The sequence below is a fragment of the Pantherophis guttatus genome, chromosome 2, assembly GCF_059756535.1.
Source record: "Pantherophis guttatus breed Tessera chromosome 2, ASM5975653v1, whole genome shotgun sequence".
NCBI lineage: Eukaryota > Metazoa > Chordata > Lepidosauria > Squamata > Colubridae > Pantherophis > Pantherophis guttatus.
This window is the reverse complement of record NC_142064.1, coordinates 263,786,892-263,803,394: the sequence shown is the minus strand read 5'-3', so window position 1 is coordinate 263,803,394 and position 16,503 is coordinate 263,786,892. Positions and strand designations below refer to the sequence as shown.

The following is a 16,503-nucleotide window of genomic DNA, read 5'->3' as shown; positions in this document are numbered from 1 at the left end:
CTTGGACTCTATCAAGACTTTAAAAAGGGGAATTATTCAGACCTATGAACTGACTACCATCTTGTCAGGAGAATCCTCTTTTGACCTGCTGCAAAAAATACCTGATATATATTGCACCTGAATAGTTGAATTAGTTTTGTGTCCACCAGATCAGTGGTGGGTTGCCCCTGGTTTGCACCGGTTCTATAGAACCAGTAGTAAAACCGGCGGGAGGCTCTGCCCACTGACCCTGACATCATCAAAAATGGGAAGAAATATTCCAAAGGGGCTAGGCAAAACAATAAAAACCCAGCACAATATTAACAAAAGATCCAACTTGCAAGAGCTAGTATGAAACAAGATATTGAAGTGTTAGGCAACTACTGCAGCAATAACACTGCTTAATAAGGAAACCAATCATGCTGATCTGAAGGTACAATATCTGAAAATCTCACAATCCTTGAAGCTGACCTGTGGTGGCATCAGTGGAGAGGGGGGTGGAACGTTTGCGTCCCGAGACTCCATAGAGGTTGAACTTGTATCTACGAGAAGGAGCCAGGTTGGTCACCGTGATTTCACGGGAGTCTCCCTCCACAGGCAACGCTTGGGGTTGACCATCTGCATCCTTGTACTGGATTAGGAATGACTCAAAGCTCCCAGTGGGGACAGTCCAATGGAGTCGGACAGAATCACTCATGACATCAAGGACTGAGAACTCTCCTAGGCTGGGTTGGACAGGAATTGGCTTCTCTGAGTCTCTAATGTGGGCTAAAGCAGAGAAATAAAAAAGGGCTTAGTTATAAGAGTTATAAAAAGTTCACAACATATAGGCAGATTTAACCATAGTTTCAATTGGGAAACTGTGACCATCCTAGACCAGGCCAACTTCAAAAATGCCAGGAAATTTCTAGAAGCCTGGCACTCTGACAAATCAGCCATCAATAAACACATAGACATTAACAACATCTACAGCAGAGGTGGGTTCCAGCAGGTTCTGACCAGTTCTGGAGAACCGGTAGCGGAAATTTTGAGTAGTTCGGAGAACCGATAAATACCACCTCTGACTGGCCCTGCCCCCATCTATTCTCTGCCTCCCGAGACCCAGCTGATCAGGAGGGAATGGAGATTTTACAGTATCCTTCCCTTGGAGTGGGGAGGGAATGGAGACTTTATACTATTCTTCCCCTGGAGTGGGGTGGGAATGGAGATTTTACAGTATCCTTTCCCTGCCACGCCCACTAAGCCACGCCTACCAAGTCATGCCAGGCCCACCAAGCCACACCCACAGAACCGGTAGTAAAAAAATTTAAAACCCACCACTGATCTACAGATTTTGCAAAAGAGACAATCAACCAGCCCAAAAGAGAAAAAGACTCCAGCACCTCTCCACTGCTAATCAGCATCCAGATCAGCATTGATTAAACCCCAAAGTTAACTTCAGACCAACAATCAAGTAAGCAATACCCCAATCAACAAACCAAAGAACCATCAGGAAACAGCCCAACCAAAGAATCTCTAAGATTGTCCCCACCCACAGAGACAGGCAAGACACCAGAATATAAACTGACAACAAACTCTTTACTGGCACTGATTATGTTACCTAGACAGGATAATGAAACATCTGCAAGAAAACAATCATGCGAGCTCCAAGGACCCCTCATTTCAACCCTGAGCTGCAAATATTCGCCTTATTAAAGGAGCCTTGGTGTTGGATATGCAATCCATAAACTGCAATGTTCAGTAAAATTGCTGCTTGTTAAGTATTTGAAAAGTTCCAAATCCTGAAGCTGACCTGTGGTGGCATCGGTGGAGAGTGGCCTGGATCGCTTGCGCCCAAAGACTCCATAGAGGTTGAACTTGTATCTGTGAGAAGGAGCCAGGTTGGTCACAGTGACTTCATGGGAATCTCCCTCCACAGGCAACGCTTGGGGTTGACCATCTACATCCTTGTACTGGATCAGGAATGAGTCAAAGCGTCCAGTGGGGACGGTCCAGTAAAGACGGACAGTATCACTTGTGACATCCAGGACTGAGAACTCCCCCAGGCTGGGCTTACTCACTACGGTCTCATCTGGTTTCTCCTTTTTTGGTTCCTGAACTGCAGCTATAGGGGACAGGGAATAAAAAAGAGTTGTTGTCAGCACCATTTCTCACTAAGACTGCTTTCCCTTGTAACTTGCAGTAAATCTTTCCGAAAAAATACTGGAAATAAACCTGTAAGCTTTCTATGCATATTCTTTGCATGTTCATAATAGTTCTTCTATTAATAGTTAACCTTCCTTGATTTCTCTTTTGTACAAAGTGAAGATGTACTGCAAGATGACAAGAAAACATTAGGAAACACTTTCCTATTTTTTTTACATATTAAAAGAGAAAGAAGAGAAGATTTTTATGATTGAAGGAAAGATAGCTGCCAGGCTCACAGGGGTGAAATTCAGCAGGTTCTAGCAGGTTCTGGAGAACCGGTAGCAGAAATTTTGAGTAGTTCGGAGAACCAATAAATGCCACCTCTGGCTGGCCCCAGAGTGGGGTAGGAATGGAGATTTTGCAATATCCTTCCCCTGCCACGCCCACCAAGCCATGCCCACAGAACCGGTAGGGAAAAATTTTGAATTTCACCCCTGGGCTCATGGTATTGCTAACCTGTCACAGCATCGACAAAGAGAGGTCCAAGAAGCTGTGTCCCCAAAATGCCATAGAGGTTGAATCTGTATCTTTGGGAGGGAACCAAATTGGGAATAATGACTTCGTGGGAATCTCCGTCAATATTCAAGGTTTGATCGTTGCCTTCTAAGTCTTGATACTGGACCAAAAAGGAATCAAATCTGCCTGAAGGGACTCTCCATGTAAGATGGGCAGAGTTGCTGGTCACCTCTGATACAGCCAGATCCCTGAAGACAGTTTTGTGGATGGATACATCCTCCTGTGATCCTGTGGATATAAAAGATAGTCACCGTCTTTGAGATCTCTAGCTCCTGTTATACACCGGTTATAGCAATAGCAATAGTACTCAGGCTTATATACCGCTTCATAGTGCTTTTACAGCCCTATCTAAGTGGTTTACAGAGTCAGCATATTGCCCCCAACAATCTGGAAGGATGGAAGGCTGAGCCAACCTTGAGCCTGGTGAGATTCGATCTGCCAAACTGCTGGCAGCCGGTAATCAGCAGAAGTAGCCTGCCGTACTGCACTCTAATTTTACTTACTTTACTTTTATTTGATTTCTATACCGCCCTACTCCCGAAGGACTCAGGACGGTGAACAGCCAACAATAAAATACATACATACAAAATTTAAAAAAGCAGAAATAAATTCGAATTAAATAGTTTGGCCCAGACAGATTAAAACCCCAATTAATTTAAAACAGATTTAAACTTTGAGGATTAAAAAATATTAAACATATTAAAATATTAAAATTATTTAAAAAAGAGGGAGAAAGTTAGGCCAGGCCCGCCTGGTAAAATAAAAAGGTCTTTAGAGTGTGGCGGAAGGTGCGCAGATCCGGGATCCTCCATATCTCCGGGGGGAGCTCGTTCCAGATAGTAGGTGCCCCCCACAGAGAAGGCTCTCCCCCTGGGGGCAGCCAGTCGACATTGTTTGGCCGACAGCACTTGGAGGAGCCCCTCTCTATGAGAGCGTACTGGCCGGTGGGAGGCTACTGGTGGTAGTAGGCGGCCCCGCAAATACCCAGGTCCTGAGCAATGGAGCGCTTTAAAGGTGGTGACCAAAACCTTGAAGCGCACCCAGAAGACCACCAGAAGCCAGTGCAGCTCGCGCAAGAGGGGTGTTACATGGGAGCGCCATGTCGCTCCCATTACCACCCGCGCGGCCGCACTCTGTGCCAGTTGGAGCCTCCGGGTGCTCCTCAAGGGGAGCCCCATGTAAAGAGCGTTACAATAGTCCAGGTGGGAGGTGACAAGGGCATGAGTGACCGTGCGTAAGGAGTCATGATCCAGAAAGGGACGCAACTGGCGAATCAGGTGGACCTGATGAAAAATCCTCCCGGTCACGGCCATCAAGTGGTCTTCTAAAGACAGCTGTGAATCCAGGAGGACGCCCAAGTTGCGCGCCCTCTCCGTGGGGGCCAATGATTTGCCCCCAATAGTCAGTGATGGCACCAACTGACTATATCTGGACGTCGAAAACCACAGCCACTCGGTCTTGGATGGGTTGAGCCTGAGCCTATTCCTCCCCATCCAGATCCGTATGGCCTCCAGGCACCGGGACATCACTTCAAGGGCATCGTTGGGGTGGTCTGGGGTGGAGATATACAGCTGGGTGTCATCAGCATACTGGTGGTACTTCACCCCGAAACCACGGATGATCTCGCCCAGCGGCTTCACATAAATGTTGAACAGGAGGGGCGAGAGGACCGACCCTTGCGACACCCCGCATATGAGGGGCCTCGGGGTTGACCTCTGCCCCCCTGTCAACACAGACCGCGACCGGTCAGAGAGAAAGGAGGAGAACCTCTGCAACACAGTGCCTCCCACCCCTAACTCTTCCAACCGGTGCAGCATGATACCATGGTCGATGGTATCAAAAGCCGCTGAGAGATCTAACAGGACCAGGACAGAGGAGCACCCCCTGTCCCTAGCCCTCCAGAGATAATCTACCAACGTGACCAATGCCGTTTCCGTGCTGTACCCGGGCCTGAAGCCCGACTGGAACGGATCCAGATACGTCTCTTCATCCAGGTGCTGGGGGAGCTGTTGCGCAACCACACTCTCAACAACCTTCGCCACAAAGCGAAGGTTGGAGACCGGACGATAGTTTACCAACATTGCCGGGTCCAGGGAGGGCTTCTTGAGGAGAGGCCTAACCACTGCGCCACCACAGTTCTGTTATGTTTTTAAGTTTGCAGTCCTAGGTTTAGCTGTGTGCAGATCTGTATATTGTATATCCTTTTTATTGTTTACTTTACAATAATAAAGCAATATATTGGCGAGCTGTTTCTTTAATGGATTATATTTGGCTGGCTGTATTCCCAAGCCTAGGGCTCTAAATGTGTTAAGAGACTTGTTTCCTGATTTTATTATTAACTGGCCAAGTATCTCAGCTGCTGTGTATATTTATTTTGGATGTTTTTATATTGTTTTGTATTTTTGGAATTCTAAGCTGCCCCGAGTCATTGATTGAGATGTGTGGCTATAGAAATGGAATAAATAAATATAAAAACATAACGAGTGATAAAAATCCATGTTCATTCACAATGGCAACTCTTCTTAATTTACATAACTTTCACACATCCCTGTGAATAAGTAAAGTCACAAGGAAGCATATTTTAATGCACACATCATAGTGCAGACTTTTAGAATGGGTATTTGTCCAGTCTGTCTTTTTTTCCTCCACATGAACATCTATTTTTGCATCCACCTCCTTGGAAACATACTTCTTTTTCAGATGCATCTCTCACAACGTTTCCCTTTTGTCATTCGCCATCAACTCGATCTGCAGGGTTAGCTCTTTCGATTTTGGTCAAGATGCAAATATACACTTACTATCACATGGAGGCTGGTTCTGAGAGAAGCTGAAATCAAGCATTATCCTTGGGAGAAAGCAACTGGGTAGGGAAGAAAAGTCACACGTCTTGCAGGGAAGTTCTGTGGCTCTCTTAACCTCACTCTGTCAAGGACCTCGGAGTACTCATCTCAAACAATCTAAGCGCCAGAGGTCACTGTAACAGCACTGCCAAAAAGGCATTAAGAGTTGTCAACCTAATCTTGCAAAGCTTCTTCTCCAGTAATATTATACTGCAAACTAGGCAGTGGTGGGTTGCCCCTGGTTCGGACCGGTTCACAAGAACCGGCAGTAAAACCGGTGGGAGGCTCCGCCCACCGACCCCAACATCATCAGGAAGCTTTTGCGCGTGTGGCCCTGTTGCGAACCAGTAGTAAAGGTAAGTAGAACCCACCCCTGAAACTAGGGCATACAAAACCCTTGCTAGACCAATTCTCAAATACAGTTCACCTGCCTGGAATCTGCACTCCATTCCTCTACTCACAACAGAATACCTATGCCACAAGGCTTGAAATTTTGGGCTTGGACAACCTAGAACTACGCTGCCTATGGTCTGACCTAAGCGTAGTACACAAAATTCTCTGCTATAACGTCCTATCTGTCAATAACTACTTCAGCTTCAACCACAACGATACAAGAACACACAATAGATACAAACTTAAGGTAAACCGCTCCAAATTCGATTGCAGAAAATACGACTTCAGTAACAGAGTGGTCAATGCCTGGATTGCACTACCTGACTCTGCTGTTACATCCCCAAACTCCCATAACTTTAACCATCAACTGTCTGCTGTTGATCTCACCCAGTGGTGGGATTCAAGTAATTTAACAACTGGTTCTCTGCCCTAATGATTTCTTCCAACAACCAGTTTGCCAAACTGCTCAGAAAGTTAACAACCGGTTCTCCCGAAATGGTGCGAACCGGCTGAATCCCATCACTGATCTCACCCAATTCCTAAGAAGTCTGTAAGGGGCATGCATAAACGCACCAGCAACTACTGTCTCCATTTATTTGTACCCATTTACTGTGTTTATATTTATGTTTATACTTATACCTGTTATCTTGTACATGTTTGACAAACTAAATAAATGAATAAAATAAATTCCACTGACCTGTGATGAAAGTTATAGAGGCAGGACCCAGACGTCCCTGGTTGGAGATGCCATAGAGATCTATTGTGTATCTGTGGGAAGGAGTCAGGTTGGGGATAGTGATTTCATGGGAATCTCCCTCAGTGAACAGCTCTTGGAGTCTGCCCTCAGCATCCTTATATTGGATTAAAAAGGAATCAAAGTTCCCAGAGGAAACTGTCCAGGACAAGTGGGCAGAATTGCTGGTGACAGTGGCAGAAATGTCTTTAAAAATGGCAGGAGCTTTTCCTGTGGAACCTATGATAAAAAAACAAAAGAAAGGAAAACAAAGAATATCGTTTTAATAGAATATGTTGCTTTAATAACAACAACAGCCACAATTTATTAAACTTGAGCCACCTGACTCTCATAATAAGATGCAAGCTCACCAGAATGCTTGGAGGGGGAGGAGATATACATTTTGCAAATTGATAACAACAAGTAAATAAATAAGTGAGCAATGCTGACAGAAAGACAATGCCAGAAGATCAGAACAAGGCTTAGAAAGTCCTTGATAAACTCCTGCAAAAATGGAGAATTGCAAGTAGCTAGGCTGTGGAGACCGTTGGGCAGGAAAAGATCATCATACAGTTGAAATGCCGTTTGCAAATGTACAGAATCAGGAAATACGATGTTCATTGTGTGAGGGAGGAATGTCAGTGAAATAATCTATAATGTAATTATGATAGTGACCAAAATCATTTTATAAGCAATAATTGTAGCAGTAGCAGTAATAAATCTACTTCAATGGACCTGCTCAAAAATTGCATTGCCTCAGCTTATTATCAAAAAGAAAGATTTTTAGATGAACAAATTAAACTAACAAATATAGTGCCTTAATGTTGTTTGAAGCATGATGGCTGTCTATCTTGTATGAAGGTGGTTTTTTTGGACTATTTCAACAATGTTATCCACAGTCTGAATCCTGCAAATAGAGCAACTGATCATTTCTTTGGAAGGCCATTTCAGTTACAACAGTTCAATGTTTCTCAATCTTGACGACTTTAAGATCAGTGAATTTCAACTCCCAAAACTAGTTGCAAAGCTGTCAGTTTGTTGCAAAATCAAATCCAGAAAGCACACACAGGTAAACTGATTCAGCAGGATTCATTAACTTCTTTATATACATAAAACACATGAAGATAAATGTATAATACCAATAGCAGATTCTTCCAACGTGGTAGCAGTTACAAGCAAAACACAAGCAGAGTACAGCAGACTAATTTCAGTTCTCAGCACACGCACAGAGCTGAGCCATGCCCAGCCTCCTTCCAGTTTCAGTTTCCAATTCAGTTCCCATTGGCTGATCTGTTGCCATGCCTATTCATTGGCATGACCTTGTTACTATGTCTTCCCAGTTATGAATGTTTTGACAAAAGCTATGTTTAAAACAAATACTATCATAATTTTGAACAGTTGCTAAATGAGGCAGTTGGTAAGCAAGGGCTACCTGTGTTTGAACTTTGGGAACTGAAATCCACACATCTTAAAGTTACTAAGGTTGAGAGACACTTAAAAACACTGAGGGTTTTAAAGAAAAGACTGGACAGTCACTTATCTGAAATGGTATAGGACAGTGATGACTTTTTGTCATCACGTGCCAGCAGCGGGGGGGGGGGGGTCACGTGCGTGCGTGCATGCCCACATCCATAATTCTATGCGCCCCGCCCCTGCGCATGCGACCCCCCCATGATCCTCCCGCTCCTGGCACGTGATGGCCCAATAGGCCCGTTTTTCTCTCTCCCCAGGCTCCAGAGCCTTTCTAGGAGTCTGGGGAGGGCAAAAACGGCCTTCCTCACCCGCCTGGGGGTCCTCCGGAGACAGGAAACAGCCTGTTTCCCTACTTTTGGTGGGCCCAGAAGGCCCGAAAATCAGCTGGCCGGCACGCACATGTGGGCCGGAGCTGAGCTCATGTGCCTACCAATAGGGCTACGAGTGCCAGCTGTGGCACACATGCCATAGGTTCGCCATCACGGGTATAGGATCTCCTGCTTGAGCAGGGGGTTGGACTAGAAGACTTCCACGGTCCCTTCCAGTTCTATTCTGATTGATTGATTGATTGATCGATCGATTGACACTGCACTAGTTGATCTGGCTTTGCACACCATCTCATTTCCAATTCATGACAACTACTGTGCTCAGAAGCCATTGCTTACCTGGGATGACTTCCAAAGACACGGGGCCGAAGGGCTTACGGCCTAGGAGAACATAAAGGTTGAATTTGTATTTTCGGGAAAGCACCAAATTGGAAATCGTGGCTTCTCGAGAGTTCTTGTCCATTTTAAGCAGCTTGGGCTTCCCCTCGGCATCTTTATATTGGATGACAAAGGAGTCAAAAGGCCCAGTGGGGGCATCCCAAGAAAGGTGAACTGAAGTGTCTGTGACGTCTAGAAGAGAGAAATCTCCCGGCCTGGGCTCTTTGGGTTCTGCCTCTGATAAAAAAAAAAGGAAAGAGAAAATGATGGTTAGGAATTTCTTGGAAGAAGAGGAAAGCACAGATGATGGGAGAAAATAGGGCTGTATGTATGAGTGCTGCAGATCTCACTTATGGGTGAATAAATAAAATATACTTTGTTACACTGTGTTTATATAGGCAAGGAAGAAAGCTTAGTTTGCAAAAATTAGTTTTAGCCTGTTCAAAAGCTAATGGCTTGGGAAAAATTCAGAATAAGGATCACAGAGGTGAGTACAGGCAGTCCTCGATTTACAACAGTTCGTTTAGTGACCATTAGAAGTTGCAAGGCCACTTAAAAAAAAGCGACTTATGGCCGTTTTTCACACTTATGACAGTTGCAGCATCCCCATGACAAAGGGATTAAAATGCAGACATTTTGCAACTGGCTCATATTTATGACGGTTGCCGGGTCCCCTTTGTGACCTTCTGACAAGCAAAGTCAATAAGGAAGCCAAAGTCACTTAACAACCGTGTTATTTAATTAAGAACTGCAGTGATTCACTTAACAACGGTGGCAAGAAAGGTCGTCAAATGGGGCGAAAAACTCACTTAACAACTGTCTCGCTTGGCAACAGAAATCTTGGGCTCAGTTGGGGTCGTAAGTCAAGGACTACCTGTAGTGTGTTCATGAAAAAAAAGGCTCTGATGGAGGAAAAAGGTTATTTGGCCCCATTGCTCTTTGGGTGCTTCTAGATCAGCAAAGGGTCACTTTGAAGCTGAATCAAAACAGAATTGGGCCTTCTCACCCAGCAAGTGAATCCTCCATCACTGCAGGTTTTCAAGAAGAGCCTGGACAGCCATTGGTCCATAATACAGGTGGTCCTTGACTTCCAACCACAATGGAGCCCAAAATTTCTCTTGTTAAGTGAGACATTGGTTACGTGAGTTTTGCCCCATTTTACGTCTTTTCTTGCCTCAGTGGTTAAGTTAGTAACACGGTTGTGAAATGAATCTGGTTTCCCCATTGACTGTCAGGCCTGGAAGCCCTCTTTTGCATTGGATCTTCAGGCCTGCCACATTTACTACTGTGGGAAACTGGGAGGGGGGATTGGATGGAGCAAGGTGATATACAGTCATAAGAACATTCCTTTCTCAGAGAGTCAAGGACATCTTGCCCTGCCGGTGGAGGGCTGGAACTGGGAGGCATCTCCAGTTGGAACGGTGCTTGATTGGACCATGTGATGGACATGTGGGTGCTGGGCAGGGACTTGGACTTTCCTTTGGGTGGGGAAAACCTGGAAGCTTTCAGATTCGGGTTTTCCCAGATGTGCCAATATGACATCTCTAATAAAACGGAACTTTGAGGAACTTCAAGCCTCGGAGTCTTCTTTCGTTGGGGGTGTTACTCGGAACCCTGACATTGACTTTGCTTGTCAGAAGGTCACAAAATGGGATCACATGACTCCGGGACACAGCAAAGGTCATAAATATGAACCAGTTGCCAAGGGTCCAAATTTTGATCACATGATCACGGGGGAATGCTATAAAGGTCGTAACCATGAAAAACGGTCATAAATCCTATTTTTCAGTGCTGTTGTAACTTTGAACGGTCACTAAGCAAACTGTTGTAAGTCGAGGACTACCGGTAGCATAAGATCTCCTGCCATGGGCCAGGGGTTGGTCTAGAAGACCTCCAAGGTCCCTTCCAACTCCTTTACTCTATGTTCTATGTGGAGTCAGAATCATGAGCAATGACACAGAGTGCATCAGGACACAGATGAAACGCAATGATCAATAAGTTAGGCAATGTCCTTCATCACATCAGAAATATATATTCTACCATCTTCTTTGCTGGAAAAAGGACATCTGGAATAGAACAAAAATCAAGATGTCAGTTAGAACTTGACAAATTCAAGGAAGATAGTGAGGGTACCTGTAATTATTTTTGTTGAGAAGGGGGCGCTGTAGCTTCCACCAGGTCTCTCTCCGTGCAACTCTATTTCATAATCCGTACCAGGGTGCAAATCCATTAAGTCGACACTTCTCTCTGTCCCTGGAATGCTGATTTTTTTGGGAGGTGCCCCAGATTTGGGATCCCTATAGTAGAGGGAAAACTTGTGGAAGAAATTGGGCGGGGCTGACCATGTCACACGGAGCTGGTTTGGAGAAACTTCAGTCACTTGTAGGTTCTTCAGTGGATCTTCAGGAGTTGAGGTGGATGGGGAGATGGTTTGGATTTTGTCATTTGTTGGTGAACTTGGAACTGAAGGAAAAGAGATTTGAGATGAGGGAATCAGAATTTTTTAAAAATATTTTTATTATTAAAAAGTACAAACAAACATACAAACCACAACAAAACATACAAAACAAATAAACATAAGTCAAATCTTTACATCTTCTTTTCAAGTTTGTTGTATCGCTGATCTGTATTTATATATATATCTTTTTCTACTGTATCTCTTGTATCTATATTCCTAATACATCATCTCTTTATCTTTTCTTAATCTACATATTGAATTCACTATTTTCCTTAAATGGTATCTAATTTCTTATATATGGTTTTTGTCTTCTTATTTATATCTTTATCTTTTTTCTTTCTTGCTCTCCAACCAGTCATACCATTTCTGCCATACTAGGTAATAGTCCTATTCCTCTTTTTCCTGTATTTCTTTTGTAAGTTTGTCCATTTCTGCACATTCCATAATTTTACTAATTATTTTATCTTCTGTTGGTGTTTCGTTATTCTTCCAATTCTGGGCAGGAACTATTCGTGCTGCCGTTAATATATGGATAATTAAATATTTTATTTCTTTTTCATATTGCCCTGTAATTATTCCTAATAAAAATGTTTCTGGCCTCATTTCAATTTTTTGGTGTATGATTTCCTCTATTTGTATTCTAATCATTTGCCAAAATTGTTTTGTTTTCTGACAAGACCACCACATATGGTAATAAGTTCCTTTTTGAAGCTTGCATTTCCAACGTGTTGGGGAGGTGATCGGGAACATTCTTGCCAATCGGGCTAGCGGGAGGTGCCACCTATAGAACATTTTGTACATGTTCTCTTTGTAGGATACAGTCATTGTTAGTTTATAATTTATATTCCATAATTTTTCCCATTTTTCCAATTCAATGTTACATCTGAATTTTTTCACCCAAATTGTCATATTTTCTTTAACCACTTCTTCTTCTAATTTATATCTTAATAAGTCATTATAAATTTTTGTTATCAATTTATCATTTCCTTGTAAAATTTTGTCTAATTCATATGGCCCTTTTTGGAATCCAGATTGTACCGAATCTATCTTATACCTAGATTTTATTTGTAAATACGGCCACCAATCAATGTCTGTACCCATTTCTTTCAATTCTTGCCTTGATCTTAATTCCCCTTGGTTGTTTCATAGATCTTTATAAGTTTTCGTTTTATCAATGTCCATAGCGTTGGGCTAAATCTGTGCCTCCATTCTGGTATTTTATCATAGTGTGTTTTTTTAATCTCCCGCCAGGTTTGAAACAGTGCTTCTCTAATGATATGTTGTTGGAAATATCCATTTTGTTTATCTTTTCCCTCCCACAAAAAAGCATGCCATCCTCTTTGTAAGTCAAAACTTTCTAATGTTAGTATTCTTTTATTTTTGAGTTCTGTCCAGCCCTTAATCCAAATCAGTGATGCTGCTTTATAGTACGTTTCCAAGTCCGGTAGTGCTAGTCCTCCTCTCTCTCTTGTGTCCTGTAGGTGCTTTATTTTGATCCTTGCTTTCTTCCCCTGCCAGATGTAGTTTGCAATCAGTTTGTTAAAATCTTTGAAGAAATCCTTCCCCGGTTTTATCGGAATAACTTGAAACAGATATAAAATTCTAGGTAGTACGTTCATTTTAATCGAGGCAATCTTTCCAAGAAAGGATTGTTGTAACTTAGTCCAAATTTCTAAATCCTTTTTTATCTGTCTTGTCAGTTTAATGTAATTATCTTCTCCAATTGACGATACTTTATTGGTGAGCCATATTCCTAAGTATTTTACCTTCTTTGTCATTTGTATTCCCATTTTATCTTCTAGCTCCTTCTCTTGTTGGTTTGTAAGCTTTTTCGTTAAGGCCTTTGTTTTTTGTTTATTAATTTTAAGTCTGGCTACCCTCCCATATTCTTGTATTCTTGCTAATAATTTACTACTGTGGGAAACTGGGAGGGGAGCAAGGTGATTTTTTTGGGGGGGGAGGTGCCCCAGATTTGGGGTCCCTATAGGTCTTTATAGGTCTCTATGTTCTATGTGGGAGTCAGAATCATGAGCAATGACACAGAGTGCATCAGGACATAGATGAAACGCAATTGTCGATAGGTTAGGCAATGTCCTTCATCAGATCAGAAATATACATTCTATCTTCTTTGCTGGAAAAGAGACATCTGGAATAGGACAAAAATCAAGATGTCAGTTAGAACTTGACAAATTCAAGGAAGATAGTGAGGGTACCTGTAATTATTTTTGTTGAGAAGGGGGCGCTGTAGCTTCCACCAGGTCTTTCTCCGTGCAACTCTATTTCATAATCCGTACCAGGGTGCAAATCCATTAAGTCGACACTTCTCTCTGTCCCTGGAATGCTGATTTTTTTGGGAGGTGCCCCAGATTTGGGGTCCCTATAGTAGAGGGAAAACTTGTGGAAGAAATCGGGCGGGGCTGACCATGTCACACGGAGCTGGTTTGGAGAAACTTTGGTTACTTGTAGGTTCTTCAGTGGATCTTCGGGAGTTGAGGTGGATGGGGAGATGGTTTGGATCTTGTCATTTGTTGGTGAACTTGGAGCTGAAGGAAAAGAGATTTGAGGTGAGGGAATAAGTTTTAAAAAAAAGTTTCATCAACTTCCTCCCTTAGTTTGTCTGGCTAGCATATTTCTCTACTTTGTGGATTTTACAGAAAGCACCTTAGTCCTAATGTCCTAATGTCCCCTTTTGTCCTAATGTCCTAATTGTCCTAATCCTAATTGTCCTAATGTCCCCTTGTATTCGTAACCATCCCATGTATTCATAATCATGTCTATACATTTCATGTATTCGCACTCATGTTTATACTTTTGTATGTAATCTTATATATGCTTGACAAATAAAATAAAATAAATAGTCAGAACTTAGAATTTATTCTATTCTATTCTATTCTATTCTATTCTATTCTATTCTATTCTATTCCATTCCATTCCATTCCATTCCATTCCATTCCATTCCATTCCATTCCATATTATTATAATTTTAAGTGTGAGGTACTGTTCAAATATCATATATAGACAACATGCTTAACTTGGCTAGTCAGGTGAGTTGAGTTGTGCCTCATTTTATGACCTTTTTTTTACCACAGTTGTTAAATGAATCACTGTAGTTCTCAAGTTAGTAATATGGTTGTTAAGTGAATCTGGCTTTCCCATTGACTTTGCTTGTCAAGAGGTCGTAAAAGGTAACCAAATGACCCCGGGACACTGCAACCGTCATAAATACATTCCAGTTGCCTACCACCCAAATTTTGATCCCATGACCACGGGGAGACTGCAATGTTAAGTGTGAAAAACGGACATAAGGCTCTTTTTTCAGTGCTGTTGTAACTTCCAACAGTCACGAAAGGAATGGTTGTAAGTCAAGGACTACCTGTATCTCTCTGTCTGTATGTGTGTCTGTCTTTTGATTGCAGTTTGAATCTTTGAGCCTTTGAAATGTGACAGTTTATTATATGGGAATCAGTAACGGGAAATCTCTAGAGTCATCTGTGAGTGAGATGTTTGGTCTCTTTAAATTTGATAATAATAATAATATTATTATTATAAAATTTATCAAAATAATAATAATATTATAATGTTCCCGATCCTATACTAGATGAAAGAAAAATGCACAAAAATGTTGACATCTGGATTTCCGAAGCTCAATTGTTAATTACCGAAAAACTTCAACTGTTCTATCTCAAAATAAACTTAATTTCATAATTGTTTTCTGCAGTTAATATTGTAGAATTACCCATAGCACCTACATGTGTATTATTTTGAGCAGGTATTATTTTGAGCAGAGACTGGTTCTGTTTCAGGTATCCTATATAAATAGTCATGCTAAGGAGCTAAGCTGTATAAAACATCCTATGCCAAAATAATGAGTCACTACGACAGTAAATAAGATGCCAAAATCAATAATTATGCATTCTCTAAAATATCTGTATTCAGCAAAACCAATTATAGGGAATATGTGGACAGTGAAATTAATTTAAAAAGATAAACTGTTAAAATTAATCCATGAATTATTTTGAAGGTAGAAACTGAATTCTGTTATTTAGCTTTCAGGTTTTTATCCTTCCTTTTTTCCTTCTCTTAAGGAGGTTTTGGTGCCAATTTTTTTTTTCTTGACATGGAAACTTTATCTAAGGATAAAGAACTTCAATTCAGAGTAAGGGCAGTGCTTCCTGAATCTCATAACGCCCAATTCTAAATACACAAACTTTTTGACATCTAGACAAGCCCATTTCCTCCACTATAGCAACTAGCTATTTTCTGAGGATGGGAGTATCTACATAGATCATCCCGTTCTCTCATTTTTAATCCACCTTTTACATAAGTATACTTTGTTTACCTTAAATTTAAACAAGGGAAATTTGTTCAGAAATGGTGTGGGTTTCCAGCTTGGGCAGGGGGTTGGACTAGATGACCAACAAGGTCCCTTCCAACTCTGTTTATTCTATTCTATTCTATTCTATTCTATTCTATTCTATTCTATTCTATTCTATTCATAATTTTAAGTGTGAGGAATTGATACAAATATTAGACAACATGCTTAACTTGGCTTTAAAATTCGTAACTGCTGCATTCACATAACATGCAATGTCCAAGCAAATAACAGTAATCCTTGACTTACAACCATTCATTTAGTGACTATTCAAAGTTACAACAGCAGTGAAAAGAGTGACTTATGTCTATTTTTCACACAACCATTGTAGCACTCCCATGGCCACATGATCAAAGATTCGAATGCTTGGAACTGGCATGTATTTATGATGATTATAGCGTCCCAAGGTCCTGTAATCCCCTTTTGTGAGTTTATGACAAGCAAAGTCACTGGAGGAGTCAGATTCACTTAACAACCGTGTCACTAACTTAACAACTGCAGTGATTCACTTAACAACGGTGGCAAGAAAGGTCATCAAATGGGGTGAAAAACTCACTTAACAACTGTCTCACTTGGCAACAGAAATCTTGGGCTCAGTTGGGGTCACAACACGGTTGTGAAATGAATCTGGTTTCCCCATTGACTGTTAGGCCTGGAAGCCATCTTTTGCATTGGATCTTCAGGCCTGCCACATTTACTACTGTGGAAAACTGGGAGGGGGAATTGGATGGAGCAAGGTGATATACAGTCATAAGAACATTCCTTTCTCAGAGAGTCAAGGACATCTTGCCCTGCCGGTGGAGGGCTGGAACTGGGAGGCATCTCCAGTTGGGACGGTGCTTGATTGG

General features: G+C 42.0%; 1 protein-coding gene across 3 annotated transcripts in view; it reads right to left on the bottom strand.

The window, feature by feature from the left end:
• Positions 1-16,503, bottom strand: part of LOC117663214 (tenascin-X-like) — a 135,986-nt gene that overhangs the window by 61,269 nt on the left and 58,214 nt on the right. For 2 of the 3 annotated variants that reach the window (XM_060688297.2, XM_087883979.1), the window contains exons 11-17: positions 13,497-13,826; positions 10,959-11,288; positions 8,787-9,062; positions 6,613-6,888; positions 2,623-2,910; positions 1,772-2,083; positions 451-747 (exon numbers count right to left, since the gene is read on the bottom strand). In XM_060688297.2, coding sequence (XP_060544280.2) covers positions 451-747; positions 1,772-2,083; positions 2,623-2,910; positions 6,613-6,888; positions 8,787-9,062; positions 10,959-11,288; positions 13,497-13,826 — 2,109 coding nt within the window. The remainder of the gene's footprint in view (positions 1-450; positions 748-1,771; positions 2,084-2,622; positions 2,911-6,612; positions 6,889-8,786; positions 9,063-10,958; positions 11,289-13,496; positions 13,827-16,503) is intronic. The other variant, XM_087883978.1, reaches the window with a different exon arrangement.